General features: G+C 39.6%; 2 protein-coding genes across 10 annotated transcripts in view; both read right to left on the reverse strand.

The window, feature by feature from the left end:
* Positions 1-8,167, reverse strand: part of LOC113063069 (regulator of G-protein signaling 6-like) — a 58,863-nt gene extending 50,696 nt beyond the window's left edge. For all 3 annotated transcript variants that reach the window (XR_003278625.1, XM_026233231.1, XM_026233230.1), the window contains exons 1-2: positions 7,857-8,167; positions 5,373-5,485 (exon numbers count right to left, since the gene is read on the reverse strand). Coding sequence is in view for 2 of the 3 variants with exons in the window: in XM_026233231.1 (XP_026089016.1) it covers positions 5,373-5,456 (84 nt within the window). In the remaining variant the exon portion in view is untranslated. The remainder of the gene's footprint in view (positions 1-5,372; positions 5,486-7,856) is intronic.
* Positions 8,168-10,905: 2,738 nt separating this feature from the next.
* LOC113063071 (signal-induced proliferation-associated 1-like protein 1) overlaps positions 10,906-23,713 on the reverse strand; it is a 79,688-nt gene continuing 66,880 nt past the window's right edge. For 4 of the 7 annotated variants that reach the window (XM_026233232.1, XM_026233234.1, XM_026233233.1 and 1 more), the window contains 12 exons: positions 23,123-23,413; positions 22,846-22,998; positions 22,559-22,683; positions 19,170-19,267; positions 17,581-18,020; positions 17,174-17,395; positions 16,563-16,722; positions 15,930-16,152; positions 15,311-15,484; positions 14,140-14,251; positions 13,967-14,045; positions 10,906-13,844 (listed from right to left, as the gene is read on the reverse strand). In XM_026233232.1, coding sequence (XP_026089017.1) covers positions 13,701-13,844; positions 13,967-14,045; positions 14,140-14,251; positions 15,311-15,484; positions 15,930-16,152; positions 16,563-16,722; positions 17,174-17,395; positions 17,581-18,020; positions 19,170-19,267; positions 22,559-22,683; positions 22,846-22,998; positions 23,123-23,413 — 2,221 coding nt within the window. In that variant the 3' untranslated portion in view covers positions 10,906-13,700. The remainder of the gene's footprint in view (positions 13,845-13,966; positions 14,046-14,139; positions 14,252-15,310; positions 15,485-15,929; positions 16,153-16,562; positions 16,723-17,173; positions 17,396-17,580; positions 18,021-19,169; positions 19,268-22,558; positions 22,684-22,845; positions 22,999-23,122; positions 23,414-23,713) is intronic. The other 3 variants (XM_026233238.1, XM_026233237.1, XM_026233236.1) reach the window with 3 other exon arrangements.

Below are 23,713 nucleotides of genomic sequence, written 5' to 3' on the forward strand. Positions count from 1 at the left end.
ATACTGCAACAATATTAACATCTGTTCTTCTTATTATGAGCCTAAACACCACAACAACTGAAGTTGCTGATACCAATCTCATTGTGATATTAAAGGTATAATCAAATATGAAAATTCTTGAAACTGTCTCTAATTCCCTTATGTTGTTCCAAACTTGAATGCATTTCTTTCTTCTGCGGAACTCAAAAAATATACGTTTTGAAGCATGTTGGTGCAGGCTTGATTCCCATTAAGTTCAGCTGTATGGAAGTCAATGGGAAATGGAACTGTTTGGTTACCAGCATTTTCAATATGTTTTCTTTTATTTTCCACAGAACAAAGCAGATACAGGCTTGGAATGACATGAGGGTGTGTGAATAATAAAAGAATTTACATTTTGGGGTGAACTATCCCTTTATTTTTAGAAGCTATAGGTCACAAAGGTTGTTGTCTTTTAATATGGTTCAGTAATTGATTTACTATAAATATTCAAATGAGAAATTAAAAATGAATGCAGCTCGTCCATACCAGCCGATCTGCATAAATTGTCAAACAGATTTAGGATGCTTCATATTGAAGCTTTCTGCTGGGATACATCAGATCAATAATTAAATTACTCTTTTTGTGTTTAAACAACCAATAAAAGGATGAGAAAAACATTGCCAGCACTACCATGGCCCTGATATATAGCCGTCACAGGGATGGAGGCAGGAGCTTACACATCCAAAAAAGTACGGATGAAACATGAGACCTTCCTCTGACCTCAAATGAAACTGTATAATTGCTTACTCGAGAGTTTAATCCAGTTCAGCGACCCCCTTGAATTCTCCTAAAAAAACATTTGAAAGCAGATCCAAATCCCTGCCACTTCCCCAAAGTCCTTACAACTAATTCTGTACAAATTCAGCATTCTGGTTCAGTACCAAACTCATGCATGTGCTTGCTAGTGCCAAAAGCCAGGTAGGAGCCCTTAGCTGGAGGCAGCATCTGAGAGCTTGAAAGAAATAATTAACCGAGCTGTCAGAATTCACACAAACACACAAAGCTAAACCTGCTTACATACAAATGCAAAAACACAAGAAAAAAGCAATATTGGGGCACGTGTCCTTTCTGTCTGCTTGTGTGAAGTGGTAATGAGGAGCACATCAAGCTACTGCTGTTTTATAATAAATCGTCTCACTTCATCTATCAACTACAGCACAAGAACGCTCTTCTTCAGCATATCCACACCCTTCGTTTATCATTACCCTCACTTCATTTTCATACCAAATCAAATATGGAGAAATACATTGCTCACTACGGATGTGAAAAATGTCTATGCCAAAAATGTCCACTGTAGCACAGACTAAGGATGATAGTAATTAATTACAGCTGAATATGGTATGATAATAGGCTCCACTGATATAATTAGCTTCAAAAGCCTCCAAAGTATATTTCTGCCCACCTGGTTCATCCTTTATACCTGCAATTTTAAAAAAAGACGATTTGTGAAAGATTTGCTTTGTTGCCTCTTGATTAGATCTAGCAACGTTCAGCATGTTTTTGTCATGGTCTCTAAACAGGACCCAGAAATGGAAAACCACATGCAAATTTGAAGTGGTGGTCGTCTAATTTGCTAACACAGGTTTAATCCAAAAGAGGTCTGACCCAGAAAATAGAGTTGCTGAAATCCCAGCGCTGTTCTGTGACCACTGGGCTCTTGAACTGGACACTAAACTCCAGACTGCTCCAAGGACAGACTCTTGTACAATCCAATTAATCACTATAAAAAAAAAAAGTCTTTAATGTCTTTTGGATTGTAAAATTTGCCTAGTCATGGCAAATTCATTTATATAAATAAGCCTTTTGCTTTATAATATAATATAATATAATGGCTAACTTATTTTTAATAAGTGAACAGTGGACTATAACACTGACAGCTAACATGTAAAAAAATGCACTGTGATAAATGCACTTAGTTCAGATAGTCACACAGGTCATATCTCCGGCTACCTGCAAATCAACGGCTCAGTTCCCTTAAAACTAAATGAATAAAGCTTCAGCAGTTCCCTAGTCAGCTTTGTTTTCCTGAGATGATCGGCCAGGAAAATTGCCTGAGCCCTTTTTCGCTGTAAAAATGAAAGTGAGACATAAATCTTGTGTATAATTATTTGTTGGTTGTCTTCTGCTGGAAAACTGCACTTGATAGAGAATGCCCCAGTATGCCAGAACCCAATACTCTCTGGCTAATGTATCCATTTGCTATAGGTTATGTGTTCTGGTTATGATATGTTACTATCACTTTTGATGAATTATATATATATTGTATACGTATCAAACTTGCGCTATATATTGTATACATATCAAAAATTGCACATGCCACAGATTGAAGAATAGCATGGGAAAAGACACATTATTGACTCGCTGATGACTTTCAACTGAGCTTATGTTGGAAGAACAGCTTCCCATTCTAATTGCTGTTTTGGGGGAAACCGGCAGATAAGTTTCTGCAGAGGCGGGCAAACAATTCCATGTATCTCACTATATGAAGCTGCACTGGGAACTGCTATAAGAAACAACATTCAAAGGATATTACATTTATATAATACAATAAAGTCTTGAAGGTTGCCAGGGAAGTCAAATATACAGAATAACTCTGCTGCCCCAACAGAGTTGTAGATAAGCATATCAGATTCTCACTTAGTTCTGCACGTATTTGAAAGGGTCAGTGGGTGTCAGGGAAACAGACTAACCTTGAGGCATTTTGTCTCATTATATTTCCTTAGAAACAAATAATAGCCTTCTTCCAGTCATTCCCCATGCAGGGGGAAGAATGTCTTTTTCAAGCTGTAAGAACACAGCATGTGTTCACGCACCAGAACAGAAAACACAGAGGTGGCTATCAGTTTGAGAAAGGCTGACTGAGTTGCATATTGGGAAGAAAAATGTCTCCACAAGCCACTGAATGCTCTCTTCCATAGTCTCACCCTCTTTCTCTGCATCTCTGGCACATGGTAATGATGTTCGCCCCGTGGGGATTTGCATGCTCTCTTAATGGCTAAATTCTTCAAAGTCAGTCCTGTTTCACTGCACATCCAGGTTAATCGTGTCTGTTTACACATGCACACGCTATCCTTTCTTGTTTCTCCTCTCAAAGCAGAACATTACTGAGATGAGGTGCCCACCTAGACAACAACCACCTCAACAGTGTGGAATAGAGGAGTCAACCAACGCTGTACACCTCTTAAAAATAAACTTTCCAAAACAGGGTTCCCCGAAAGAACCTTTCAGTGCACAGTTCTTAAAAGAATCACTTTTGAAGAACATTTCAATAATGTAAATAAGCTTTTCTGAAATTAAAAGGTTGCAGATGTGTTACAGGTTTTTCATGGAACCATAAAGAACCTTTATTTTTAAGAGTATGGATCACAGCGAGAAAGACACAGACAGTATACTAATTTTCCAGGATAGACTTGACTGGGCATTTTAATGGGATTCTACACAGAAGTATGGCACTCACTGTGACCTCATGCTCATGCACTGGGCATTTCTTCTATTGTTCTAGATCATATTGCTAGCCATCTGGTGCCCATCTCATATCCCTGTGAGGTAGTAAGTTCCCAAAGAAACGGCATGCTATCAATCAAAGGGCCAATGAAATCATGTCATTGCAGGTCAGTGTTCTCCATCCTATACAAGTTCAACGCAATCCTAAAATGACTGACAGCAAGATGGACTTTCTCTTTATATCCTCTCTCAGTGCATTTCCTTTATGTATAAAATATTCTTAATAAATGTCTTGACTCTTGCAAGGGTACTGAGATTGGGAACGTGCTGTACAATATGTCTTATTCATGAGCTCACCAAGCCTTCACTGTAGACATTTTTCTTCTGTGTCAACCACACTCACATCTTAAGAACCCCATATGTCATAACAGGAAGTACTACAAAGATCCACTAAAGTACATTAAAGCACTGTACAGTCTGAAAACGGCTTTTAAACTATTCAGACTTGTGTTTTTAATGATAAAAACATCCAAACCTGGTCTGATAATATTCATCAACATATTAACTATAATGCCATTTCTAAAATATTTACAGAACGCTGCAATAATTATTTGTTTTTACCACGTTTTTTTTTTTCTTTTGTGACATACCTTCCAGTACAAATATCTAAAAATACAACATAAAGACTTTCATAGATTGCATCTTGAAGTTAAGTGCATGTTGTCTTACTGCAGTGGCAGATGTTTTTACTTGTTTATACTTAAAACAGATGTAATAAGACTTAATACACTCATGTTGAGGATGCATTCTCAGAAAACAAGTCTTAATATCTTATGCATTGCTGCTCTTCAAATAAATTAGAAATATTTTAAATGGATAATGAATCTCATTAAGAATATGATTTCTTGCAGTGTAGTAATATCAGTTGTGTACTTCTTAGCTGTATGGACTTTCCACAATTAACATTTTATCAAGGTATTCAACTAAGTGTCCTCAAAGATTGATTATTATAAAAATTGTTTAATCTAAAAGGTACACTGTCCACAAGAAAAGTTTCTCTAACAATTTGGCAATTGAATCTCACTACAGTTGGGCTCAATATCTTTGCGCCAGCTTGAGCTGATTATCTCCACTCAGATAGAAGCTAATCATTTGGCATCAAATATGCTTCACTTGGTTTTCCAATAAAAGACTTGCTTGTGGGTGGTCCATAGCTAACTGGTCAAGCAAAAAAAGCAAATAAAGCAAATAAGTATAATTTCTATAGAAAACTCAAGCGAAGAGAGAAAATTGGTTACCATCAAGCTAGTATCGGTTTGTGATATGATCGAGATTTTGAAGAATGCCAACACTATGAAATTCATCACTCCCTGACATCTATTTTCTCCTGATATCAGAATTAATCTTAACCACACATGATCGAATACAGCAAACTGGCATGGCAAATGTATGCCTCTTTTTCTTAAGAAACATAGCAACAGAGGTTTATCACTGGAGCCATGGATGGTACAATAAATGCACATCCAGAAATTCTTTGCATTCTAAAGAAACACTTTTCTATATGCTTCCTAGTAGACAGTTTCACTAAGATTAGGCAACTTCACTTTACTCACGGTGACCATAAGGGTCAGGAACGAAATGAAATATTCTATACACAAATAAACTGAATAAATATCAAGGGATGACAATGCACCAGCAAACAGACAAATAAACTCAATTCAAAACTCAATTCAAATTCAAATCCACTACAGAGCAATATTCCTGACTCTGTGTGTCCCTGCCCTCATTGTATATACATTTGCTGACCAAATTCCTTTTCCTTTCAAGCATTAACTTGCTGAAAAGACTTTGACGATTGCAAATAATATAAAATGCAAATATCAAATTTAAATGCAATGCAGCAGTACCTTCCTGTAAGCAATCATGTTGGGTGAGTCCTCATCTGGGTCGGCCACGCCCACTGCACCTAGGTCCTGAGAGGCCTGGGCCATGCTCGGTCTCTTGAGCTCTCTTTCTGTCTCTGTGGGGAAAAGACAGAACAGAAAAGAGATCAGTCAAGCAGAATAGATTCAATTGTGCCACCCAGACAATGAATTGAATATCTACAGTTGTTGGTGTGAAAGGGTGAATGAGATTTGAGAAAGCACGGGGGAGTATTTTCAATAACACATCCTGAATTGCACTATGTTCCTCAAAATACTGTCAAAGACTTTGAAAAAGCATGGACTAATTTATGATGCTTTTTTCCCGTTTGGAACTTCACCATCAAGTTCATATTCAGTAATTCACTATGGTGTGAGAAAACATCTGAAAATGTATAAGAACTGAAACAGAATATGCTACTATAAGGTGATTCATGTGATCCGCTGTTATAGTATATAGAACTTCACATTTATAAGGTGCATCCCAACTTTTGTACATGAATTATTCAAAGTATTTTATTTTTTATTTTTTCAAAGTAGGCCTATTAAATGAAAGTAGTGTGTTCACGCTGCAAATTTCAACAAGAAATGTGTACTTTAAATACCTGGTTAATGCACTTATTTCAGTCATAGGAAGAGTCTAACACTTCTTTGACAAAATTAAGCTCATACACTAGATAGTTAAATATCCTACATAGTGCATGTCACTTGGGTTACAACTATAACCTCCATTCTTTCATCCATCTCCTTTTGTGAACAAACAAACAAACAAATAAATATATAATTGGAGCAGGATTTGAGTGAGTAAATTAGGACTTTTGTGGACATCTTAAAAGCTACTTTCTATGATTAAAATGTTTATGTGCAACAAAAAGGTACCAAGTATACATAGAAAATGTCTAGAAAGAAAAGGTTAAAACAGTTTAATCTTCCTCAGTTTAATAATGTTTGGAGAAAGAGCGGGTGAGATCTCGCGATTCGCGCCTTTTCTAACAGACATAAACTGTCAGATCTCATAGTTACTTGAATGACAAAAAAAAAAAAAACCTTGGCGCTGGATTAATGAAATTATACCTTGCAAATCATTGGTTATGGCCACCTTTATTTAGTTACCTTAAATCTGTAGGTTGTCAAGCACGCCGAGGGTTTCAGCTTTCGATTTATCGACTGCTCATAATTGGAGTCAGCAGAGAAGACAATGGATCAGTTTTCAGTTTCACACAATGGAGAAGGTATGTTGACATACACATCTTTCGCTATAGCCAACAAATGTGTTCCTCTCTAAAGCAATAATACAGCAATAATAGGCCTAGCAATTAAATATAAGAACATTGAACAAAACTGTTATTCAATTAATGAATTAAAACGTCTTAACTGGAACAACAAAGAGGATTTTGAGTCTCAACACTATTTATAACATTATGCTTTACATTACATAATCAAATATGAAACACTCAAAATACACGCATAGCCTATTTAAAAAATAAACGGTGCTATTCTTAAACATTACGATTAAACTATTTGAATATGTTTATTTTAAGGAGTCTTGCAGTGGACACAACCATCTTCATCTTAAAAACAGTGTCTTTGTTACAAAGAAAAAAGAAAAAAAGAAAAAAAACACCGAGAAAGAAAGACTCCATGCATTTGGTCTTCAGCACTGGCTGCACTTCACTTCACTGTATGCTGCGTGTTGTGTGTCACCTGCACGGGTGCGCTAGAAATATTTTAAATGGAAAATGAATCTCATTAAGAATATGATTTCTTGCAGTGTAGTAATATCAGTTGTGTACTTCTTAGCTGCATGGACTTTCCACAATTAACATTTTATCAAGGTATTCAACTAAGTGTCCTCAAAGATTGATTATTATAAAAATTGTTTGCGTCTAATCGGCTTGTGTTGTGTGTCACCTGCACGGGTGCGCTAGAAAAGACAGAAAACACTTAAGTGTCTGCTCTCGGTCTCCTCAAACCATCTGTGGACTTATTTTCAGTAATCCTGAATCGTTTATGCTCTTCCACGCTGTCCACATGAGGAGCGCGCGCTCACCACAGCTGTTTGGGATGAACCCCAGCGAACTTAAATGTATAAATGTTATTCATTTGAGCGTGGTCACGATTTCCCAGAGCCACACTGCAATGCAAATATATGGAGCTATTTATGAAAGTCAAACAGCTGCTTTCAAAGCGCAATACCCAAAGGAACACCAGTCCCAATTCACAGAGCGATGCCGAATATAGGAGGCAGAACAACCCTGTCTCTGAGAGACACGCGCAAGACTCAATACAAGCTCGCTCGTTCTCTCTCTCAGCGCGCGCGCGAGGCGACAGGATGATTTACTTCAAACTCACCGGCACTTCGGGAGACACTTGAATCCAGCGCTGGACATGACAATTGATCATTCACTGCCAGCGAACACAAGTTTACAGTGACACACAGTCACACATGATGACTGAAGAGCGCGTTACCTTAAGTACCGCCTCGTCCACTCCTCGGAGCTCGATTTCCCCTCCTCAGCAACCCGAAAAGAGCAAGTTCATGATCTAACTGGCGTGAATAGACTGTGGTGATGATGATGGGGTGTTGGTGGGGGGAAGATGATGAAGAGACTCCAAGGATCGGTGCAGCTGTGGAAGGCAGTGGGTTCCTTCCACTCTTTCCGTCTCGTGTGCGCACTGGATCCCAGCGTGGGTGGTCGCTGTGTGGAGTGGAGTGCTCAGGTACAGTGTGAGGATCCTGGCATGTGTGCAACCGAGTGTGAGTGAGAGTGTGAATCTGAGGCAGGGAGGGAGAATAAAAGAGGGTGGGGGTTTGGGGGTGGAGTGTCTCCCTCTGTAGTTCCTGGCAAGCAATTTTAAAACATGTATTTGTTTATTAAGAGAAAACGCTGTTGCTGGCATACCAATTAAAATTTCTGTCATGTGATTACAAACATTTTATAAAGTAATTAACCTATAATATCAGGGTTTTTTTCTCATTAGGACTTCATTAGAAAAACTTAGGTTAAATTAAATTAGGGTTTAAGAAAAAAATTATGAACTGCTGGATCCTATAAAAATGAGCCGTAATATAAAAGAAAAAACAAAAGAGAAAGAATACAACACATACTTGTGAGATGCTGTCTGAAAAGGTGTTTATGAAATGTAGATATAACATTTGCACATTGCAAAATAGGTATTTAATAACACTGCATGGATAAGAAATGGATTAGATCAATTCAGATAATGGGGAGAAATGTGCACTGCAAGTACACACAGTTAATTCATCCACAACAGAATGTCACACATCTGGACCACAGAGACCTCACAGAGAACACAGTGTGTCGTTTGTCTCCTGTTCTTGAGGAAGCCTGCAGGTCCACTCATGCAATCTGCTGCTTCATTTGTCTCCAGCATCCCCTCTTCTGTCCCAGACATATTCACACACTCTCACACCCAAAGCCCCCTTGTCTTTTCCCCCACTGGCTTTTAATTGGCCTTCTGGCACAACTGAGATGAAACCTACCCACAGGAAATCCTTATGGAGTTCTGGGAGTTGTTCTTTACTTTTTGTTACATTTTCTTCAACTTCTGATAAAAGATGATGCAATAAGTAGTAATTTATAGAAAGATAAAGTGCTACTCGCAACTTCACAGATTGAGTTACCAGTACACATATCTGAAACAACTGATATTTGAATATCTGTCTGTGTGTGTGTTCCAGCAAGGGTGTTTGTTATCAACCCTTGACCAAATAGTAAATACTTTACTATGTAGAGGACAGTCATGAAAGGACTATTTATCAGTACTAGAAAGTGTCCTTTATCTCATTCTCTAAGCAGCCCCCTCCTGAGACCTAGGTGTTAACACAGCTCCTACACTATTTTTGGGGCTCCATGTCCTGCATTGTTTTATTCAGGCTGTATAAATATGGCACCACGGTGTACAGCTTTACTTACACAAGTGCACAAAAGTATATCATTTGAGGATAAACTTACCCCATGCTGTGATTCAAAATACGGATGCTCCAAATAGGCATTAGTACATGCTCAAATGCTTGCTTCTCTGAAATCAATACCATCAAAAGCCATTAGGGAGGAATAATTGTTCATCATGTCTGAATCACAAATGTATTCAGCCAACCACTCACTCAAAGAGGCATGTGTACACACATATACAGTCATAATGGACATTGGCGCATAGCGGCATCAGCACAAATGGTCAGTATCAGAAACCCACCCACTCCAGGCTAGATTAATTATTTAGACTAGTGAGAGATGCAAGAAATGCACAGAGGTGTTTCCCTATCTCCAGGAGTCTAATTGCATTGCGTGCACACACACACAATCATCTCACTAAATTTGCTGTTTTCTATTTCATATAGAAAATAAATCATCTTCCACTGAGCTGCAGGATGAATATGTTGCAAGTGCAAGTGTTTTCTCCTTGCTTGCACTGAATTAGAGAGATTTCTGCCTTGAAAGTAATGCTCCAATGTATATTAGGTAACATGTCACAAGAGTGTTACATTTGCTGTGCATTTATGTTCTTTCTTTCTTACCAGAGACCTGCAGGAAAGGGCACGTTGAGTAAGTGGCAATTATTAGAGCAGGAAGCTTAGAATACAAGTCAAGTGTTAGAGTCTGACTGTGCCTAAAGCAATAAAGAGCTGTCTAGTATTAGTCTAAAATCAAACCCAACAAAATTTGTGACCAAAGTGATCAAAGAAGGTCGTCTAAAAACTGCAATATATTAACAATAAACAAAAATGGTTTTAAACATTAAGGAAGTAGGAAGATATGAGGTGTATTTTTATGGCATTATCATCTAATTTCTATCCTGGTTCTTTTCTGTGATTAGTGCAAATAGTGGAGAGCTCACAGGATTCTGACAGCATTTACAACAGTCAGCTCTCCTGGGAAGAGCTCTAAGCCCTTTGCTCCCACTACTTGTTCTATAACATGTTTATTTCAAGTGCACTGAAAATTCCCTACTGCATTGTTCATCCCAAGCAGAGGACACTCCACTTCAGTCTGGGTCTGTGCTCTCAAGTCTTCTACATGTCCATTTTCAATAGTCTGAGGCAGATAATAACACCATTGACATTTGCTCGCTGATATATCAGAAATGTCTTCTACCACAAGCATGAAAATCCAGCAAGGTTATTTGACTTTCCTAGCGTGTGCGGTAAAAGCTGCACAGACTTCTGGCCAGAATAGGCCGCTGCAGGTAAGAGATGCCCTTTACATTCTTTTCCATTTCGGGTTAACATTAGCATTTCCACAAAGAGAAGATTTTCATAGCATATAAAACGGACTTCATTCTGCAAATTCAGCTATATCACTGGATGCTACTGCCACGTTGACATTAGATGGGATTTTTGGGCTTTGCTGATTACTTACTGCAAGGTACAATTATCGTCACCATTACCATGGCAAAAATCAGCCTCTCCCACAAAAGCACAACACTGATGGAGAAAAGGACATAAAACAAGGACACAGATCAAAGTAATAATAATAAACACAAGGAGACTTGGAAGAACATTCAACTATGGCATTTAAATTAATTTATTGGCTCAGAAAGCAATGGCAGATTACACCTCAGAGCAGGCGGCAAGCACGAGCCATTTGTTTTGACCAGTTCATGAATAATTACAGCACCGCAAATCAAGTTTTTTATTATTATTTATTTATGAAACCTTAATACTGTAATCACTGGAAAGTCTCTTTTTAAACCTCTACACTTTACAAAGAAGATGAACAGTATATGTAAACAGTACTTTTTGTTTGTAATTGTAATGCTCCTTTTTATGTGCACATCATTAAAAACACAATTCTTTAAAGTTTAGATGGAGAATATATGGAGTAACGTCTAACGACACGATATAAAAGAGATCGAGGAAGGGAAAACAATCCCAGCCTGGTCTCTCTCAAAAGTGACTGCATACGTAAGAACAACAAACAACATCAAGAGCCATATGCTTATGCATGTCCGTAAACCAATAGATTTCTACAAAACTGAAAAAAAAAGTGTGCAAAGAAATTTAAATAAGGAAGCTAAGAACAAAATTAGAAGAGAAAAGAGAAAGAATTAATAAACAAAAATAATCACATTCATCAATATTTACCTTGAACAAAGCCATTTATGTGTTTAGAAAGGATAAAGGATATGTGAGAATATAAAAAAAAAAAAAAAATGAGGGGAGAGATATGAGAGTGAATGGCAGTGGTGTTTTCTGCAGTCAGGGAGTTTGATGCTCTTGTTTCACCTTCCCGACTAAAGAAACAAAACCTGGAATGGATACTAATAAACTCGTTGTTCTTCATGTTGTGCAGGTCATCCCTGTTTACAGGGATTTTTGACCGAGGCAAAATGTTTGGCAACTTTTAGTGTGTCATTCTCTGCTGGAATCAGGAGGCACTTTCTGAGACACTTCGAGTGATTCCTACAACAGAACCAATAATGACTGCTCACTTTTCACAAACTCAAATCATAGTTACCTCCAGATCCATTGTGCACATCTTCTTCATAATACTTAAAGTATCCAGAAATTGATCCCATCTTCATTATACTGAGAAACCAGCTAGCATTTCCTGAACAGTATAAACAGGCCCTGCGAACCAGAACATGGAGATCTATACAATATACATTACTTGGGTCAGTGACAGTAGGGCGGGATTTTTTATCTTTGATGACTGACCTTTTTGCTCTGGGAATGCCACTATGTTCATACGAGGGAGTGAGGAACTGACAACAAGAGGAAAGTGCTATAACCGGGTGTGAGATTACAGGGAAGTCGTTCAATATTATTGATTCCAGACAGTGAACCAGGCTCTTAACTAAGCCGTCCCTCTGGTTCTGCGCTTACTGTGCAATGACGGCCCCAGCACCAGAGAAATGAGTGCATTCTTTCTGAGGCTAGTTTCTGTGAGCAGCCCATTGCATTTTTCATGAGAACTCATGTCTCCTGTAATGAGTTCACATACATCTTTGAAACTGCTCTTAGTTTTTTTTTTCTCCTTCCTTTTTTCCCCTTTTCTCTGAAAACCTCTCATCCCTGATACTGAATCCAATACCTGTGTATCTGCTTTTATAGCATTATCTCTTGATTGAATGGAAGGTTTCCATCAATATGGGTGTGTATAGGCAACATAGAAAACCAAACTGGAATAGATTAGAGCTGAAGTCAAGTGAGACGATCACTTATTACCACTAGATGGCACTAAAGCAACACAATAGCAGACTAGGGCACCACAACTCGCACAACAAAAAAATACTGCAGCTCAGGCAGAACTCTACTAGAAATAAAAATAATACCAAAAAATAAGTCCAAATGAAGTGACATCTTCTGAATTAAACACTATTCACAGATGTCCGCACGCATAGAGAATCATAATTGATTACTCATCATACCATAAACAATAAATAGCCGAACTGTTCCCAAAATAAAACTTGTCCTTAAGTTCCAGACTTGTAGGATCATCAGCGTTCGTACCGTAGACTTGAGATGTACTTGAGAGGAATCGAGGCAGGATATTGCCAAAGTCATTATATTTGCAAGTCCAGTCTTCAGGACAAGGATTTAGACCGACTCCCTGCTATTGCTTACATTGATGTTGAGATGAAACATCACAACACAAATTTTGACTTCATTATGAGCAAATCACTTCAGGCCTCCTCAGAAAAATGGTGTTCCTTCATTTAAAACACAAATGGTATCTGAAGAGCAGGGTGGCACATGAAGTTCGTAGATTGGTTTCGCCAGAACATTGCAGAACAGGCTTTCTATAGTTGAGGACAAAAGCAAACTCCAAAACCACAAAGGCGCCGTGAAATGTTACGACATGGTGCTGGATGCTGAAATATGGTCGTGTAGCAGAGAACTCTGAGGCAGGGGGTCTTCATGGGGCAGGTCTATAGCACGATCCAAATGACTGGAACCGAATGTCAGGTTGTCACGGCTAAGTGGGGCACAGGAGGGACAAAAGTGAAACAGCCTGGAAGGCAGAGGCTGGCATCACAGTCAGTTACTAGAAACTCCTGTGGGCATTTCTAATGATGTCCCGGGGGATCTAGGGAGGAGAAGTCATCACAGAAATGGGCTAAATGTTTGTATTTTTTTTCCCTATCTTGAATTTGATCCATGTCAGAATTGGTCATTATCACCACAGATGTGTTCATAGTTTGTAAAGGAATGCTAATGTGAACATCTAACTATGTTGAATTGTGAACGGACAATTCTCTATCCGTTCTCACTTGAGAGAGTATAAGTCTCTTCCACGTCTGTCTGGTCCTCGAGAAGTCTATTGATCTTGCCTGTCTTCTGCAGATGGCTCAGTTCAGATCGATGGTGTTAAAGACCCACTCCGTGAACTTCTTGAGCTTGGCAGCGGAGCTTTGAGACTCTTCTTGCAGCCTCTGATTGTCCTCCCAAAGCCTCTTAATTTGTGCCTGCAGTTTCAATTTCTCTTCCCTTTCCTGAAGGACAAGAAAAACAGGGTGAGAGAAGGATAAGGTTGAGGGCGAATACACTCGCCCAGAGTTACTAGGGTTGTAGAAGTCAAAGAGGTTGTTCTGAATATTGTACAAGTTCTCCTCACTTTCTTTAAGTCCTCCTGCAACATCTTCACCAGAGCTTCCAGCTGAGAAACCTTGCCACTGTAGCTTGAAGGCCCCTCACTGACAGAAGAACCAAAGTTAGGACAAAATGGATGACGTGCAAAGAAACCACATTCAAAAAAATTAAAAAGAACACATTTGATGGTGGATGTACCTGGGGGAGAGTCGGGTGTGTGGCACTGGCTGCAGCTCTACATGCTGAGGACTGAGTGAAGTCTCTCCTCTCTGACTGACGTCTTGAGAACTAAACATAAGCCCTCGCTGCACTGAGAGGGGAATGAAGAAGAAGAGTGTGATGGAGTTGAGAGAGAGATGATGACGTGATGACAAGCAGAGCATTAATTTAACCGTGAAGAGAGTATTAGGCATATGATAAAGCAGCACCTCGAGCTTAACACAGACGATGATTTCACATCTGTCCATCCGTCAAAGTCCTCAGGGGACATTCCCATTTATATAACAGCAGTTCACTCATTCTAAATCCTTACATTTCAGCAAATCCTGACATGACAAAATGGATCAAGCCTTAACCTAAGCCTAAATAACTCTAAAGTTAAGTCATATCAAGTTATTGACACCCAGTAATGGGTGTTTCTTTAACTACCGTATTTGTCAGACTATAAGTCACACCTGAGTATAAGACGCATCAGTCCAAAAATACGTCACGACCAGGAAAAAAAACATTTATAAGTCGCATTTATTAAGAACCAAGAACCAAGAGAAAACATTACCGTCTCCAGCCGCGAGAGGGCGCTCTATGCTGCTCAGTGTAGACTACAGGAGCACTGAGCAGCATCTCTGGCAGTATAGAGCGCCCTCTTGCGGCTGGAGACGGTAATGTTTTCTCTTGGTTCATTTCTCTCGGTTCATGTCAAATTAAATTTGATAAATAAGTTGCACCTGACTATAAGTCGCAGGACCAGCCAAACTATGAAAAAAAGTGTGACTTATAGTCTGGAAAATACAGTACCCACTTTTGGCCCTGCGATCTGTTATTAAATTGCCTTAAAACACTTTTCACACTCTCATTAGGGCAGTCGTGGCCTAATGGTTAGAGAGTCAGAACTGTAACCCAGAGGTTGTGGGTTTGAGTGTCAATACCGGCAGGATATAGTGGTGGTAATGACAGTCATGGCAAGTTTTTCATCTTTGGAATAAAATGGTCTACACTTTATCTTGCTAAAGCTAATTTTATGAATCGTTAGTTACATAGTGTAGCTTAAACAATCAATATGAAAGTGCCCTTACACTAGGTGAAAAAAAGATGGACAGGTGGATTGTGCAAAGCTGAGGAGGTGAGAGAAAGAGAAGAGAAACGTGCTCACTGCGCTGTGGTCTTCTCTCACCCTCGAAAGCATTGGCAACATCTACGAGGTGGGTCCAGTCCAGGCCGCTGTCTGTGTCTGTGTCCGGGAGGGGCATGAGACCCAGTTCAGGAGGAGGGGGCCTCTGTCGCTCGTGCAGGTCTGCTAGAGAGGTGTCAGACGCTGAGAGGTCACCTAACACATAGCCAATGAGAAACCATGAGGTGTTGTGTTGCGTGTGCATGTGTGTGATTTGTGTGCTTTTGCCCAGTTAGAGCTTGTGGAGTGTGGATCTTACACAACATGAAGGGCAAATCTAGAGGAGAACTATCAACTTTAACGGAACTACATTGCAATGCACTTTCATAACTCACAGTACTCAGTGAAAAAGTACAAATCTTTCCAGACAATAAAACATTTAGCTGAATTTTAGCTTTGAAGTTTGTTTGTTTGTCTCATTTTTTTCCACAAGAATTTGTTTGAGATCAAATAATAGTTGATAGATCCCCTCCAGTCATGTCTCGGACCCCCTGTTGATGACTACAGGCTTGTTCTATGATATTTAGCAATTTCAGGACACCTCTATAGAATGTGCCAGCCTGTAACAGCACTCTGACCCAATTGTGATGGGTATTCTCACCATGCATCTTGATGCCCATTTTGTAGGAAGGTCTGCGCAGTGGGGCGCCACGGGTGGTTGGGGAACGTGGAAGGGTAGAGCAGCTGAAGAGCACCTCGTTGGCCAGAGCCTGCTCCAGGATTGAATCTCCTAGAGACGGCAGCCGTTGACCGCGGTATATACTCTCATCTGAAAGGGTCCGGTGCAGAGAACGCCTGCCTGAGCTCACTGGACCTGAGGAGGACTGCAGGGAAGAGAAGGGGAGGGAAGGGATATATGGTTGATGATCTGTTTCCATTCACACCAAGATCAATAACCATAAAGATAACTATAATGATAACTACACAAACGTGAACATATCAACACACAGTAATGTTCTCTTTATTCTGAGTGTGTGCTGTAGTTTTGTCATCTGTTGCTAAACAAATGTTTATTGTTCTGGCTAAGAAAAAAAAAAAGTTCCTCTGTGCAGTTATCATTATAGTTGTGCAGTGAACTCTGCTAATGTTTTAAAATGAGAACTATTATATTGCAATTTTGATTAATCATTCATCCCTAATACCAGATGTAAACAGGGCCATTGATGCAATTGGCCAACCATATTCAAAAATGCAGCACACTGGCTTAGCATTATAGTTCTCTCAGTTGACAGACCTTGTCCTTGTGCTGCTTGGATGGGGGACTTTCTAGCGACACAAGTTTCTTCAGATCTTCTTCCACTGTGGACTTGCACATGGCTTGAGGAGAGTGCAGATCCCTAAGAGAGGGCCTGGACTGAGACGACCCGGGGTCTGTCCCCTCACCCTGTGGTCTTCTGAAGAAAAAATTATAATAATTAAAACATAAGATACTTGATTGTTTTTTTATGGCAACAATTTCCATATTTACAGGACCACTATGGACAGAATTCATTTCACTGTTATTACTCTTCTTCTCCAGAAGGTGTCAGTCATGTATTGGTAACAAACAATAAATACAAGAGCCACCGAGGAAAAGCTTTATATTTTATGTTTTTTTGACAAAAAGATAATGCATTTATTGCCACTAAAGAGGAAGGTCAGAGAGAGTAAAACAAAACTAGATCAAAACCTAACTGTATATAAAACCACTTGTGAAAAATTTATTAAACAGGACTGCAACTAGTCTATGATTTATGAAATTGTGCCTTTGTTTATCTTTTCAAACATTACTCCTTTACACCTTAATAATCCAGTCACACATCTTTCAGCCATCCATCACACCCACAGCCAAGCTCCTTTATTTACTTGCGTGTGTCCCCAAAGTCCACAGAGTTGATGGTGCTGCCTGGTTTCCTCCAGCCAATCAGGTATTTGCTGGTGGCCCCCTGGCGCGGATAGAAACTCTTAGGACCAGGTGACACTGAGCTCTGGGAGGAGGAGGAGGAGGGAGAGGTGGCTGAGGAAGACTCTTCACGTGGGGAGCTGTGGCTAGAGCTCAGGACGGCAGGGCTGACAGAGTGGCGTGTGCTGAGGAAGAGCCAGATGAGGGGAAAATATGTCTAGACTACCTCAGAAAATAAGTATACATACTTTATAGTAAATATATGTATATAAAGTACACATGTATAAAATATTCCTAGTACAAACATTTGATACAGGATATCAGAGAACTGAATTTTGCTGCTAAAAAAATACCATAGTAAAATGCATACCTAGAATAAGAGGCCATGTCACCCAGACTGTAGGAACTGCCATCCCGGACCAGTAGATGGGTCGGTGGGCTTCGGGTAGTAGGGGGCCCTTCTGGAGGGGACACTGGGGACTCAGCAACAGGAGGGGACCTCTCAAGCACCCTGCGGCCCCCTTCTGTGGGGCTGTGCCAGGGTGAGGGAGCTCTTTCTCTAGCACCAGTAGCTCCCACAGCCAGCAGAGAGCTGGAACTGCCATGGGTGGGGCCGTATGATGTGGCATCGATGCCGCTGTCGGCTGAAGCACCCTGCAGATACCCACCACCCAGTCCATTCGGCTCAGAGTCCGGCTGGTCTCCCATCCCTCCACTGCCCAGATCATACCACTTGTCATCGCTGTGACCCCCACTAGATGCGGTGCTGGAGAGCGTATTACTGCTAGATTGGGAGTATGGACCCTCAGACTGTAAGAAAAAGGAAATGGACACTGAAAAGGTCATATATTCAGAAAGAGCTGCACCAAAGCAAACCAGATTTCCCACCACAATGAGCAATTTCTTAGAAAAAATAAAGAATAAACAAAAATGCTTAACTGCTCATTAATATTAACATTTTGTTTATCAACTGTGATTTAGCAGACCAAAGTTTTTAATCAACACAAAAAATAAAAGAGGAAATGATATCATAGAGAGGATCCCTGGAGACCTTCATGAATACGTGCTATTAAACACATGCTTATTGTTCAGCAGCCTGGATAAAAACATCTAGACATGGTAAGGTTAGCTCAGGTTATTCATATAAAAAAACACGTTCTACACTGAAAAAAAAAGTATTTTAAAACTCATGTATTTTAGAAAAAATGTTTTGTTAGGAAAATGTTCTACTTAATGCATACACCACACTACATTGTCAGAGTGATTCTATTGATTCCAGTGATTTTCTTGAAAATGATTTAAAAGTTCTCAAAATCATAAAAAAATCAACATGAATACAAGGAGTACATTTTCTCATACATTTCTGTTCAAAAGTTTGAGGCCAATAAGATTTGGAAATGTTTTTCAAGATGCATTTATTTGATCAAAACGCAGTAATATTGTGAAATATTATCACAATTCAAAATTGTATATTATTGTAAAAAATTTTCATATATTTTAAAATGAAATTTATTTCTATGATGGCAAAGCTGAATTTTCAGCAGTCATTACTCCAGTCTTCAGTGTCACATGATCCTTCAGAAATCATTCAAATTTGATGATTTGATGTATATATATATATATAAATAAAAAACATTTTTTATATTAACTTCTTAATCTTTTTAAATTGTGCTGCTTAATCTTGTTGTGGAAACTGATGCTGTCACTTTTTAATATTACTGACCCCAAAATTTTGAACTTTCTGTATATGTTATTGACCCAGTTGCTATTTCAGTGGATTTCAGTCTTAAAGGATTACTTTCAAGTAACCTTCTAACCAACATATCTTCTTGGTGTTAATAAACTAATGTTTAACTAATAATACTTAATGTGTGTGGTATTGAATAATCACACTCTGCACTTAAAGCTCCTTTAGTGAAGTGGTTTAAGTGTGGTTATATGCAACAGTCAAGAACCCACCTGGCTGCCCTTCTTGGGTGAAAGGTGAATGACCTGTTCCTGTCTCTGGATGCGTGGGGCACCTGAGTAGGACGAGCTAGACTTAGTGACTGGAGCATCTACAGAACATAAGAGATAAGAACGCATTAGAAAACTGGACATTAGACGGTACTTAACAGAAAAAATTAAGGCACAACAGCAGGGAGGAAACACACACACACACACACTTGAGACTCATTTAGATAAGCAATGTCATAAACAAAGCCCAAAGTACACATGCATATGTGCAAGCACATACAATGCATACATGCACACATGATAAAACATAATTCCTTCAAATAAAATAAAAAAAATTTAGATTTCCAAGCAACCTAATTTGACCAATATAGCTAACACAGTCTGTTCTGAAGTCATTACAGGATATTGAGTGTAAATGAAACTATTGTGTAATTGTTGGCTGTTATATAATGGCCAGCGTAACAAAAATAGATGGTGCAAGCAATTACATGAGGGGGAGGGGGATGGATGGATGGATATCAGACACTTTGCGCATCAGAGTTCACAAGCTTTAAGACATAATCGAGTGGACATACATTTGTGAAAAGTTTAGGGGAAAAGGTCATTTCTTTGTACATGCATGAGCCACTGCACATAGTCAGAGGGGGGCAATTCCTTTCGAGCTTATGAAAAGGCTTTCCTTCCCCTCTTGACACCCCACTTCCTGTCTCTACCTCCCTTCAGCGATTCAAAGCAGAGTTTTGCTTGTTTTTCAGAATCAGAACTCAAACTCAATTTGAACAAACCACAATCTTTTAAGATAAAATCAAAAACTGTTTAATCAAGTCAAATTCATTCCAGAAAAAAACTGTTTTTGCTAACATGCTTTAGAAAAATGGAGCATTGCTTCAAGAAAAGTATCTAGAAGTTACTGGGAAAAGCATTAGCTCAGATGTCAATGAGCAACATAAAATGTCAGAAATCTGGAAAAGTGTAGCTCTTGTATGCCTCATATGATTTTATGTCACATGCCTTCCAGTCTTCCATAGGAAAACAGATACAGATACAACTACAGCAGAAAAGATAAAAAAAAAACCCTCTTCTCTTCCTTTTCACCTTATATCTGTCTTCCTCTAATAACTATTTCTGTATTGTTTATTCATAAGCAGTTCTCTTTTATACATCCTAAGATTCAGACTAATTATTTTACTAATACATAGGATTGGTTTTCATGTAGAATGGCTATTTTAGCTCACTTTTTTATTTTTATTAATTTTCTGTTTGTTTTAGTGGTGCATAATGTCCTAAATCAAACCATTTTATACTTAATATCTATAAAAAAAAATATAAAATATTTATTTTTAATTTTCAGTGTAGTTAGGAAGAATTTAAAGTCCTTGAAATTCAAAGCCACCCTAAAAGACAAAACCGACACAGGTCAGAATTTGGCGACTGACCTCTCATGCTCCGAAAAGTCGACTGCAATCATGAGAGCGGCGTATAATTCTAGGCTGTGGTAACATTTACAGCACGGGTCATATAGTTTACCGGGCCGAACGGCTCAGATGGGTTTTGCGTGGGATGGACACTGCTATTACCGTCCGGGTCTCTGAGAGGTCACATAGCGGAGCTAAGAAGGTTCAAAATGTGGAGGTGGGCCGCTGGACCACAACAATCAGAGAAGCTGAAAACTGTAAGCTTGTTTCAGAGAAATATACAAAAGAGGGGACATTAACAGAGACGCAAAGTAAGAGACAGACACAGTGGAGTCCTGCAGTGTTATAAAAAAAAATGGGAATAATCCTGTCAAACACAGGAGACGTGGAGAAGCCGAGGAATGGAGAGAGGAAGAGAAACAAGAAAAATACGCAGAAAGGAGGTGGCAGTGTGAGTCACAGCACACGTGGACCTGGAAGAGTGAGAGGGGGGTGCTAGAGGCACAAAAAGAGAGCTTACACAACCATACCAGCAGGGAAGAGGAGGTATTTCTGTCTTTGCTTGAACCCATACAAAGCCTGCTGTTCAGAGACACCGTTTATGTTTGTTTCCTTTCACTGGACACAGCTTACTTTCAAAGGCAACGCTTGATCTATTAAACGCTCTAAGGTTGACCACGGTTATATAAGAGAGAGGTATTCAGGGGGAGGGAAGGATCAGATGATCTGCTGTGAGTTAGAAGGGCGAGAACACCGAATGGAGCCGACCTGCTGTCAAAAACAAGTGTGGCCCCCCAAAAAATTAACCTGTCAAGGCCAGGTGGATAACGAATGAAACCGCATAGCCTACAGCAAGGCAACTAAAACCCTCAGAAGAAGGGTTTCAATCCACTGGTGTTTTAAAGAGCTTGCCCGAGTTCTTAAAACAATGCATCACTCTCAGTGTTATCTAACGAAATCACTTGAGAAGAAAGACAAGGTTTTTAAATATCTTCAAGTGAATTTGAATGGCGCTTGCCTGTGTGGCCATCACTATGCTTAGGTGTCGTGGGTGGTTGCCTGGACATTGCTATGCGGTTGCTAAGGTGTTCTAAATGGTTACTTACAGGCTCAAGTCAAAAGAGTCTCTTTGATGTTCAGATCCTTCCTTCAGTGCAAGTCTATTTATTTATTTTATGCCCTCTTTATCATAAAAAATTGCACGTCTGGTGAAAATAGCACACCTTTCCTCAACAAGCCACATGATTTGAGGAACTATGTCTGTAGCACTCATGTTGTTATTGTTAACTGAAACTAAAACTACTAAAAAAATAATGAATTAATGTTCAGTAATTAAAATTAAGCTGTAATAAAGAGAGAGAGAGAGAGAGAGAGCAAGAGAGAGAGAGATTAAAAAGCTTAAACAAAAAAAAAGAAAATATATAAATAGCAACTGAACTGACTGTTGTTAATTTTTTAATTAACATTTATTAACATAATTAGCTGAGAAACTATCATTTCATATGCAGGTAAAATGGACATTGTAACCGAAATATGGTCACAACTGAAAAATGAACAACAGTGATATTTTCAAATAAAGCTTGATAAAAGCATCTGATTTAAGAAATGCTTGAAGGCTGCTTACGGGAGGTGGTGTTACTGTTAAATTAAGTACAAGTTCAATTTTGTGTCCTGAGGGTTTATGAATGTTGTCATCCTTTGATGCATGAAGTCTAGAAGTCCATAATAACGCTTCATTCAAATATGGAACACTAAAGGCCTCAGAACCCAGTAATAGCTGTACTATTTTTGTTTTTGAATATTCACTGCCATTCTTTTCTCTCCTTTCAACCTTTCATTCAGTTAACAGTTTTGTTTAGCTCGTTAATATTTTTCCAGCAGTGCTTCTCTATTGATCTTTCCCCCTCTCACTTCCAGACACCTTACATTTACCCCCCTTGCTTTTAATAATTCATCACTGATGGAGTGTGGTCTGACCTGATGGTGGTCTGTCAGAGCTGTCCTCCACTCTGGGCCAGCTGGGGGTCGACTTGCCGCTGCTTCCATCCTCTGCCATTACTGGCCGCTCCGTTGGGAGAGGAGAGTGCCTGTTGAGTGCAAATCTATAACGGAAACATAAACATGCATATGTTGTAAATCGCATGCATCATTTTGCGGATGCCACAGCCATCTTGTCATAAAAAACGCTGTGAGAAAGCTTGAACAGATAAAGCGGTGAGACGACTGGGTGATTAAGGGATGGACAGTTTTTAGTAGAGCCTCACCCCTCTGGCATGGACTTCTGCCTCCAGTGAGCGGAGCTCCCTGAGCCCGTGTCACTGGAGCAGGAGAGGTTACTGGGGGAACTGCGGTTGTGTGGCGAGCGGCCCAACATGAGAGACGAGGTCAGGGCATAGTTCTCAGAACCTGGAGACATCCTGAGAGAGGTAGAGAAAGAGCGATACACACAAATACAGATAAACGAGAGACAAAAAAATATATATGACGGGGAAGAGCAACTTAACAAAAGCTCCACTACATCAAGGCAGTCATCGTACACACCTTTTAGAGTCCAGAGGTCGGCCGTCACTGGACACGCTACGGGGGATGGCAGCAGCTCTTTCGGGCCGTTCGGCAGAGAGGGTCTTGCCCATGCTGGCCCCCAGGCTGACGGCACGGTTCGGGGTTCCACTGTGACTCTGAGGTGAGGCGGTGAGGGACTGCTGTGGGCTGGACGAGGTGCGCTGCCATTTGTTGTTATTGCTCCGGAAAGGAAACTTGTACTCAAATGAGCCGCTCTCATTGCTGCCTTTATATTCTACGACTGGCATGCGGTGCAGTTCTGAACAGCCCCTGCAAGACGATGAATTAGGCAGTTAGTGGCAATGAAGTGCATTTGATTTATCTTAAAAGGTGAAATTAGCTATTTACACTTCTGTTCAAAAGTTTGCAGATCATACCCATACTGTTCAAAAGATGTACAGTATGGGTACTTACATCTACTTACAATGTACTTACCCATTTAAATAATGGTAAAATAAGGTAATTACATGGGTTTATGTTAGGTTTAGGGGTAGGTTCAGGGTTAATGTCTACTTGTTTTTACCCAGTTAATAACTGTAATCACTATAATAAGTGCATATAATGCACGTG

Source organism: Carassius auratus, chromosome 45 (genome assembly GCF_003368295.1).
Source record: "Carassius auratus strain Wakin chromosome 45, ASM336829v1, whole genome shotgun sequence".
In the NCBI taxonomy this organism is placed as follows: domain Eukaryota; kingdom Metazoa; phylum Chordata; class Actinopteri; order Cypriniformes; family Cyprinidae; genus Carassius; species Carassius auratus.